Here is a 10,330-nt window from a genome sequence, read left to right on the forward strand (position 1 = left end):
CGGAAGAGGCCACAACAGTGAGAGGCCCGCGTACCGCAAAAAAAAAAAAAAAAAAAAAAAAAAGAGTCAGGGCTTTACCCGCAGAGTGAAAGGCCCCGGGTTTAGGCCATTGGGAGATGTTGGTGAGACTTCTAGTGGCATAGAGAGAGCACAAGGCCAAGGTTCTAGGTGTTTATGTACCCCCTGCCTCCATCAAACATTGGACATGGAGGCCAGGAAGGACATCCTGGAGGAGGTGCAGCCGAGGCAAAGGCCTGATAGTAGGGCCACGCCCACTCTTCAGGACAGCAGTGTCTGATGTCCTGATGGAGGTACAGTGCAGCGGGTGCTGACCTGACTCTCTCCAACCCCCCTCTCCCACAGGGTGCAGCGCTTGAATGTAGCTTTGGTCAAGAAGAGATCTTTGAGGCTGTGTGGGTGAATGAATCAGCTGTATGCTGCAACCAAGTGGTGGTGAGTGATGTAGCTTTAATGGCGGGGGTCGGGGGCAGAGGGGAAGGGGAGGCCCGCGCAAGTCCAGATCCTACACTCCTTCCTTTCTACCTCCTCTTTTTGGACCCCCTGCCCCCAGTAGCCCTGCCCTCATCTGTCTCCGTGACACCCCTCCCCCACCAAAGACCCAGACACCATTCACACCTCTCAGGGTTTTTCCTGTCCTTTTGCAGCTGCACACAACCCAGGAGAGCCAGGTGTTTCCACTCAGCCTCCAACTAAAGGGGCGGCCAGCCCGATTCCTGGACAGCCCTGGCCACGTGACAGGTGGGAGCGCCTCACATGGCCTCAGGGGACCCAGCCGCGGTGGGTGGGACGCAGCCTTGGGGGACTCGTTCCTGTGCTCGGGTGTTCCCTAACACACACCCTCTCAGATCCCAGTCCTGCCTTTCTGTGCCTGGTCAGTTACTCAGCGCTTGAGTATCGAGCAGCTACTCTGGGCAGGCACCACGCCCTCGGGGCATCTCCAGGCCAGTGGCTGTGCAGCCCCAGGCGCTGACTTACCCTTCCCTACCTGAGCTTCCTCACATGAAGCAAGGGCAGAGGCCCTTTCGCAGAGGGTGTGGTGAGGATTTGCTGAGATGTGGCACACCAAGCCTTGCAAGGGCGTCTGGGACACAGTCTGTGCCCCCACATGGTGGTTGGTGTCCTTGCTCTTATTATATGTACTGAATCAACTCTCCAAGGGCCTGTCTGTTCATGGGGACTCTCAGACATCTAGGTGGACATGGATACCCCCCACATCCATACCAGGAAGGTCCAAGACAGAAGCCCCAGAACCAGCCTGCACACCCTGAGGCCCTGGAGAACTGGCCCTGCACCCCTCCTTGTGCCAGTCTGAGGGTCTGGTCTGGGCTCACAGAGCCCGCATTGCTCGGTGGTTCCCTAGCATCCTGGGGCTCCGAGGGGGCTCAGGAGACCTACTCGGGCCTGGGTATGAATCCAGCTCTGCTACTCACGCTGTGTGAGTCACGCTGTGACTCACTCTACCTCTCTGAGCCTCATCTCTTATCTGTCAAATGGAGCTAATAAACAGCTCCCGCTGGATAGATTCACAGTGAGGATGAGTGTTAATGGGGTTGTGGCTGCACTGTGCTTCGCACAGCCCCCAGGAGGTTTGGAGAAGACTAAGAACTTCATGGGGTCCTGATCCTAAGAACCAGGACCCTGCTGACCTGTGCTGCCTCCGTGTCTCCTGCAGTGGAGGTCTATAACTGCGCCATGGGCAGCCCCGACTGTTCCCAGTGCCTGGGCCGGGAGGACCTGGGCCACCTGTGTGTGTGGAGTGACGGCTGCCGCCTGCGGGGGACCCTGCAGCCCCTGCCTGACGCCTGCCCCGCCCCCGAGATCCGAGCGGTAAGCACCCGGCCCCCACCTCCCCCCTCGGAAGCCCGTTGCACCCACATGACTGAACGTGCACACGTACAGCGCCCCTCACGGGCTCAGGGACCCGCAGCACACGTGCTTGCACACACCCAGGCCCACGTGCCCTGTATTACCCTGAGCACCTGCTGGGTGCCAGGCCCTGCCCGGTGCTAGAGACACAGCAGGGAATGAAACAAGTACCTGCCTTCACAGAGCTAATGTTTTAGTTGGAGTTAGGGGACAGTAATGAGAAAGGAAATAATTTACATAGAGAAGGTGGTAAGTGCTACGGCAGGGCAGGGCGGGGACATTGGAGTCTGGGGTGGAAGAGATGCTGGGGCTGATTGTCTCTAAATTTTATAGCGAGGTCAGGGAAACCTTGCTGATAAGGTGAAAATGGGGGCTGCCAGTAACTCCAAAGCCTCAGTTTTAATTAAGAAAAAAAAATCTCAGGGAAGGAGTCTGTTTGGCTTAGCCTGGGTCAGGTGCCCATCCCAGGCCCAGTCAGCTCTGGTTGGGATGTGGGGTCATGTGGTCAGACATGGCCACTGGGAGTGGACCTCAGTGTCCCCAGGAGACGCCCCTCAAGTAGCAGCGACTCTGTCCCTATGCACTGGTGTCCCCAGACCCAAACCGGCTCAGTATCACAAAGGCACATCCTCTCTGGCAGCCCCAGCGACCTGCCAAGTGGCTGGCAGTGCCAGCGCTCTCAGAGCCTCCCCTAGGTGATGGGTCTGCCTGGCCCTGCCTCCCCGGGAGCCTGCCAGCATCCCAGCCTCTGCACTCCATTCACCCCTTTCTCCGGTCCCCTGGCAGATTGAGCCCCTGAGTGGCCCCTTGGCTGGCGGGACCCTGCTGACCATCCGCGGCAGGAACCTGGGCCGGCGGCTCAGCGACGTGGTCCGCGGAGTGTGGATTGGCAGCGTGGCCTGTGAGCCGCTGGCCGACAGATACACGGTGTCAGAGGAGTGAGTAGAGGGCAGTCCCTGGGGCCATTCTGAGTGACCTGCAGGCCCCCCCCTGGAAGTGCCAACTGCATCTCTGCCCTCCCCTTTCCCTTTCCTTCTCCCCCCTCCCCCCTCTGCCATCCCACTCTCCTCGGCACCCTTCTGGTCCCCAGGAGTCGCTCACTCCTGGGTCTCCCGGCCTCTGCTCAGGCCATTCCCACCACGCGTCCTGCCCTTTCCTGCCCGGGACACCACTCAGGCGCCTGCTCCCCTGGGAAGCCCTCCCGTGTTCCCCTAGACCAGCCCTACCTCCACGGAAGCCTTGCTCCGATGAAAAACATGGCTGTTAAGAAAGTGTGGGAGCCGCTGGTGTGGCGCAGAGGTCTGGGCCTGCAGCTGTGGAGCCTGGCCTGGAGGGCAGGGAATGAGCTGGGTTTCCTTTCCGAAGGCTGTAAGTCAGGCTTGCAGATAAGGCCATCAGTCTGCCAGCCCAGCGAACGTTGTCATGGTTGGAGAACTTTCAAATATCCCCAAAGACCATCTTATCCAATCCCCTCGTCTGATAGCTGCAGAACTGTCGTAAACTCAGGTCGGGGGTGGTCCCGGGGAAGAGCTTGGCACCAGGGTGACGCCTGGGGGACTCAGTGGCTCTTTTCCAGCTGACAGGGAATTGTCTCAGTAGTTTGACATGGGTAACGCCGTTGGGTGTCCTGGCCAAATGCCAGCGCCAGGTGTGAGGGGCTGAGCGCACGGATGGAGCACTCACACACCCTGGGGGTGGAGCAGGGGCCATCGCCTGAGGGAGAAACCAGATGGCACCCGCCTGGGCCCCCAGGATCCGCTGGCTGCTCCTTGACCAGAGTTGCCTCCCCCAGGATCGTGTGTGCCACGGGGCCAGCCCCAGGGGCGTTCTCGGACGTGGTGACAGTGAACGCCTCCAAGGAGGGCAGGTCACGGGAGCGCTTCTCCTACGTGGTAAGGGAGGCTGCAGCCTACCCCCCTGCCCACCCCGCCAGGCTCAGCCCGGGCTGGCCTGAGGCCTGACCGCCTGCCTTCCTCCCCTCAGCTGCCCCTGGTTCACTCCCTGGAGCCCGCCATGGGCCCCAAGGCAGGGGGCACCAGGATCACCATCCACGGGAGCGACCTCCATGTGGGCTCCGAGCTGCAGGTCCTGGTGAATGACACGGAGCCCTGCATGGAGCTGGTGTAAGCCCCTAGGCCGGGGGGCTGGAGGGCTGGGGGTGGTGTCCTTGCACCAGGCATCACCGGGGACTTCACTGGCTGTGTCCCCTTGGCCAAGCCCCTTCCTCTTTCTGAGCCTCAGTGTTCTCAGCCGGTAAGAACAGTACCAGTGACTTGTGGGAAGTGCTGTGCCCAGCATACAGTAGGTACTTCATAAGTGACCTTAACCTGCAGTGAAGATGGTGATGATTGTACACACTCTGAGAGCTGCCGCTGGCCCAGGGGTGTGGCCAGTGGCAGGGTCGTGGTCCAGAACCTCTTGGTGAAATACTTGTCTTTATTATGCACTTAATGTGTACCAGGTGCCATTGATAGGCATTGCTGTGGATACCGAGATGAGCCCAACAGTCTCAGCCCTCAGGGTACAGCAGACACTCTCACAGGAGCTAGGAACATCCAGCGGGGTCAGGATTGGGAGAAGTCAGAGCTTTCAGGGCTGTGGGCGCAGGGCCCTCACCGGGGCGGGAGCCAGGAGAGGGTCTCTGGGAAGGCTTCTTGGAGGAGGTGGGATGGGGCAGGTCAGAGAAGAGAAGGCAGGGCGTCCAAGGTGGGCAGACAGCCCAAGCAAAGGTGCGGCAGTGGGAATGTGGAAACGAGATTTCTCTGTGAGGCGGGGGCCAGGTGAGCAGGCCTGGACCCCAGGCCACGTGCCCCAGGTGACGGGGTGTTGGTCGCTGGGGAGTGACGGAGGCGGGTTCCTGCTGACGAGGCACGCGTCCTCCGCAGGCGCACGGACACCAGCATCACCTGCACGGTGCCCGGGGCTGCCCTGCCGGCCCCCGTGCCCGTGTGCGTGCGCTTCGAGCGCCGGGGCTGCGTGCGCGGCAACCTCACCTTCTGGTACAAGCGGAACCCGGTCATCACGGCCATCAGTCCCCGCCGCAGCCATGTCAGGTGAGACCCGGACGTGATCCCAGGCCAGAGCACTCTCTGGGGCTGCACCTGGGCTCACGGGGCTTGCTGTCCCCCCGCAGTGGCGGCAGGACCATCACGGTGGCCGGCGAGCGTTTCCACATGGTGCAGAAGGTGTCCATGGCCGTGCACCACATCGGCCGGGAGCCCACGGTGAGGGCGGGGCCCCGGCGGGCAGGGCTGGTTGTGGCCCCGGCTGACCAGGCGTCACTCCGCCACATCTCCTCATCTCTGCCTCTCCTGTCTCTTTGCCTCTCTCTCTCCCCCTCTTTTCCCACATCTGACTATCCCTCCCGTCCCCCACCTTGGCCCCGGCACCCCCCAACCAGCTCTGCAAGGTTCTTAACTCCACCCTCATCACCTGCCCATCGCCCGGGGCCCTGAGCAACGCCTCAGCCCCTGTGGACTTCTTCCTCAACGGCCGGGCCTACGCAGACGAGGCAGCCGTGGACGAGGAGCTCCTGGACCCCGAAGAGGCCCAGCGGGGCAGCAGGTTCCGCCTGGACTACCTCCCTGACCCACAGTTCTCCACGGCGAAGAGGGAGAAGTGGATCAAGCACCACCCCGGGGAGCCCCTCACGCTGGTCATCCACGTGAGTGCCCGTGGGTGCCAGGTGGGGTCGTGAGCAGGCCGGCCTTAGCCACAGGCCTCACGAGCACGCCTTCTGCTCCCGCAGAAGGAGCAGGACGGCCTGGGCCTCGAGAGCCACGAGTACCGGGTCAAGATCGGCCAGGTGGCCTGTGACATCCAGATCGTCTCCGAGAGGGTCATCCACTGCTCGGTCAACGAGTCCCTGGGCACAGCCGAGGGGCAGCTGCCCATCACAGTGAGTGGACGGGGCACTAGAGGCAGAGGTGGGCTTGGCCCCCAGTCTTGCCCCAAGTGCCTGGGCATCTGCCCCCTGCCCGGCACGTCTCAGCTGAGCATTGTCATGCTCAGCAGCTTAGACAACCAGGGCAAAGGGGAGCTTTACCTCCCCACTTGGCAGATGAGGAAACCGAGACCCCAAAACTTAGTCACCTGTTCAAGGTCGGTGATCAGCCCCAGCTGAGTCTCAGAGGCCATGACACGTTGTCCCCGTTCCACTTGTTGCTCTACCCAGATTCTGGGCCGCCAGTCACCATGTCGAGTCGTGGAGGGAGGGAAGAAGGAGTGGAGAGAGGGCCCAGAACGTGGGATCTCTTCTGCACCGTACCTGCTTGCATGCCTCCTGAGATGGGGCGCTCACTCCCTCCCAGGTGGCACGTGCCACCCAGGATGGCTCTGACTGCAAAAGCTCCCTTTCACCTGTACCCCAGTCCCAGTTCTGCCCTTGGAGTCCTAAGAACTCACCTGCTCCCCTGGTCCTTGGGCAGCCCTACAGATACTTCAGGACGTGGCCAGGCTCTGTGGGCTGCCCAGCCACTGGCTCTTGTGCTGCTCTTCCCAGGCTGTAATAATAATCACAGTTGCCTGTATTTATTGAGTCTCCCTTCTGTGCCAGGCTCGGGGCTAAGAGTTTGACAAGCATCATCTCATTTAGCCCTCATAGCATCCCCAGGAGATGGGTGGGGCTCTCTCTGTCTTATAGTTGTGGCATCTGAGGCTCCGAGAGGTTAGGTGCCTTGCTCAAGACCGCACAGCTAGTGAGGAGAAGAGCCAGGGCGTAAGTCCAGGGAAGATACAACCCCCTCCCCCCACCTCTGTGCAGATCCAGGTAGGGAACTTCAACCAGACCATCGCCACGCTGCAGCTGGGGGGCAGTGAGACCGCCATCGTCGTGTCCATCGTCATCTGTAGTGTCCTGTTGCTGCTCTCCGTGGTTGGTAAGGAGCCCCAACCTCATGTCGTCTGGGGGGGGCAGACCTACCCCACTTTGCCTGAGCCCCTCTGAAGATCAGTGGGTAGGAGAGAAGGCATAGTGGACCGGAGGGCAGACTCAACAAAGGCGTGAAGGTAGGAATGGGCGAGGCGCTCAGAGGGTGGTGAGGAGTGTGCTCCAGCGACAGCACAAAGGGTAGAGGACGATGGCTGTGGAGAAGTGTGCTGGGCCCAGGCGACGGGCCCTGAGTGCCATGCAGAGGGATTCGGATCCTTGTTCTCCAGTCAGTAGGGCCTGCTGCAGGTACTTATAAGAGGGCTGTTCGGGAAGATTAACCTTCCTCTTAGGTAGGCTATACCACTATTAAAATAATGGTTATGAAAGTAATGTATTCAATGTAGCATGGAAATTGAAGCCCTCATACACTGCTGGTGGGAATTTAAATGGTGCCATTGTCGTGGCAAACTCTCCGGCAGTTCCTCGACATGTTAAATAAAGTTACCGTGTGACCCAGCAGTCCCCGTCCTGGGTGTCTGCCCGAGAGAAATGAAAACATATGTCCACACAGACACCTGTGCATGAATGTTCATAGCAGCATATGACTCATCACCCAAGGTGGCAACAGCCCAAATGTCCATCAGCTGATGAATGGATGAAGAAAATATGGTTTATCCATACCATGGGATAGTATTAAGCCATAAAAAGGAATATATATATTTTATACATCTCATTGTATGATATATATAGTTATATCACATCTCAGAAAGGGGTTATAGGGCTTCCCTGGTGGCGCAGTGGTTGCGCGTCCGCCTGCCAATGCAGGGGAACCGGGTTCGTGCCCCGGTCTGGGAAGATCCCACATGCCGCGGAGCGGCTGGGCCCGTGAGCCATGGCCTCTGGGCCTGCGTGTCCGGAGCCCCTGCTCCGCAACGGGAGAGGCCACAGCAGAGGGAGGCCCGCATACCACAAAAAAAAAAAAAAAAAAAAAAAAAGAAAGGGGTTATAAGTACTGCTTTGTAATTGTTTAGAAGTTCTGACGCATGGTACAGCATGGATGCCCCTTGAGGATGTCATGATAAGTGAAAGATGCCAGACATAAAAGATCACATAGTTTGATTCCATGTTTATGAAATGTCCAGAATAGGTAAATCGATAAAGACAGAAAGCAAATTAGTGGTTGCCAGGGGCAGGAGGAGAGTGGATGGGGACTGACTACTTGTGGTTATGGGTCTTCAAGGGGCAGGGAAAGTGTGCTAAAATTAGATAGTGGTGATGGTTACACAACCCTGTGAATATGCTAAAAGCCATTAAATTGTATGCTTTACATGGATAGACTATATGGCATGTGCATTATATCTCAATAAAACTGTTTTTAAAAAAGCAATATATTCAATGTAGAAAATTTGGGGAAAACTGGGATAGAATATATAATATACAAAAATATTATATATATATATTTTTTGGCTGCAGTGGGTCTTCGTTGCTGTGCGTGGGCTTTCTCTAGTTGTGGCAAGCGGGGGCTACTCTTCGTTGCGGTGCGCGGGCTTCTCATTGCGGTGGCTTCTCTTGTTTCGGAGCACGGGCTCTAGGCGCGCGGGCTTCAGTAGTTGTGGCGTGCAGGGTCAGTAGTTGTGGCTTGTGGGCTCTAGAGCTCAGGCTCAGTAGTTATGGCACACGGGCTTAGTAGCGCCGCGGCATGTGGGATCTTTCCCGACCAGAGCACAAACCTGTGTCGCCTGCATTGGCAGGCGGATTCTTAAGCACCGCGCCAGCAGGGAAGCCCCATGTATATTTTATGCATCTCATTATATGAGATAGATAGAGATGTGTTACATCCCAGAAAGGAGTTATAATATAATACTGCTTTGTAATCTTTTAAAAGTTTCTTAATTCACAAGTAATACCTTGTCGTTGTAGAAAGAACTGAAAATGCTAAATAGCAGAAAGAGAACAGAAATCACCCATAATTCTCTCATCTAGGGAAATCCACTGTTTACCACTATTTTTTTTCACTCAACAAGTAATTTTTTTAAATTAATTTTTATTTTATATTATAGTTGATTTACATTGCTGTGTTAGTTTCAAGTGTACAGCAAAGTGATTTAGTTATACATAAACATATATCCATTTTTTTTCAGATTCTTTTCCCATATAGGTTATTAGAGTGTTGAGTGCAGTACCATGTGCTATACAATAGGTCCTTGTTGGTTATCTATTTTATATAGTAGTGTGTGTATGTTAATCCCAAACTCCTAATTTATCCCTCCTTCCACCTTCCCCCTTTGGTAACTGTAAGTTTGTTTTCAAAGCCTGTGAGTCTGTCTGTTTTGTAAATAAGTTCATTTGTATCATTTTTTTTAGATTCCACATATAAGTGATATCATGATACTTATCTTTCTCTGTCTGATGTCCTTCACTTAGTATGATCATCTCTAGGTCCATCCATATTGTTACAAATGGCATTATTTCATTATTTTTTATGGCTGAGTAATATTCCACGGCATATATGTACCACATTTTCTTTATCCACTCCTCTGTTGATGGACATTTTGATTGCTCCCATGTCTTGGTTATTGTAAATAGTGCTGCAGTGAACATTGGGGTGCATGTATCTTTTTGAATCATGGTCTTCTCTGGATATATGCCTGGGAGTGGGATTGCTGAGTCATATGGTAATTCTGTTTTTAGTTTTTTAAGGAACTTCCATACTCTTCTCCATAGTGGCTGTAACAATTTACATTCCCACCAACAACAGTGCAAGAGGTTTCCCTTTTCTCCACACCCTCTCCAGCATTTATTGTTTGTAGACTTTTTGATGATGGCCATTCTGATCAGTGTGAGGTGATACCTCATTGTAGTTCTGATTTGCACTTATGTAATAATTAGCAATGTTGAGCATCTTTTCATGTGCTTTTTGGCCATCTGTTTGTCTTCTTTAAAGAAATGTCTGTTTAGATTTTCCACCCATTTTTTGATTGGGTTGTTTGTTTTTTGATATTGAGCTACATGAGCTGTTTGTATATTTTATAGATTAATCCCTTGTCGGTCACTTCATTTGCAAATATTTTCTCCCATTCTGTGGGTTGTGTTTCCATTTTGTTTATGGTCTTTTGGGTTTGGGTTTTGGTTTTTGCTGTGCAAAAGCTTTTAAGTTTAATTAGGTCCCATTTGTTTTTATTTTCATTACTCTAGGAGGTGGATCACAAAAGATAATGCTGTGATTTATGTCAGAGAGTGTTCTGCCTATGTTTTCCTTTAAGAGTTTTGTAGTTTCCAGCCTTACATTTAGATCTTTACTCCATTTTGAGTTTATTTTTGTGTATGGTGTTACAGAATGTTCTAGTTTCATTCTTTTACATGTAGCTCTCCAGTTTTCCCAGCACCACTTATTGAAGAGACCGTCTTTTCTCCACTGTATAGTCTTGCCTCCTTTGTTATAGATTGATCATAGGTGCGCGGGTTTATCTTTGGGCTTTTTATCCTGTTCCATTTATCTATATTTCTGTTTTTGTGCCAATACCCTACTGTTTTGATTACTGTAGCTTTGTAGTATAGTCTGAAGTCAGGGAG

General features: G+C 54.3%; 1 protein-coding gene across 1 annotated transcript in view; it reads left to right on the forward strand.

Moving 5' to 3' along the window:
* Positions 1–10,330, forward strand: part of PLXND1 (plexin D1) — a 28,710-nt gene that overhangs the window by 2,447 nt on the left and 15,933 nt on the right. Inside the window, exons 2-12 of the mRNA XM_028479015.2 lie at positions 364–453; positions 666–759; positions 1,694–1,848; positions 2,674–2,825; positions 3,680–3,779; positions 3,871–4,010; positions 4,773–4,940; positions 5,021–5,111; positions 5,288–5,551; positions 5,636–5,785; positions 6,650–6,764. Of these exons, the coding sequence (XP_028334816.1) occupies positions 364–453; positions 666–759; positions 1,694–1,848; positions 2,674–2,825; positions 3,680–3,779; positions 3,871–4,010; positions 4,773–4,940; positions 5,021–5,111; positions 5,288–5,551; positions 5,636–5,785; positions 6,650–6,764 (1,519 nt within the window). The remainder of the gene's footprint in view (positions 1–363; positions 454–665; positions 760–1,693; positions 1,849–2,673; positions 2,826–3,679; positions 3,780–3,870; positions 4,011–4,772; positions 4,941–5,020; positions 5,112–5,287; positions 5,552–5,635; positions 5,786–6,649; positions 6,765–10,330) is intronic.

Source organism: Physeter macrocephalus, chromosome 18 (genome assembly GCF_002837175.3).
Source record: "Physeter macrocephalus isolate SW-GA chromosome 18, ASM283717v5, whole genome shotgun sequence".
In the NCBI taxonomy this organism is placed as follows: domain Eukaryota; kingdom Metazoa; phylum Chordata; class Mammalia; order Artiodactyla; family Physeteridae; genus Physeter; species Physeter macrocephalus.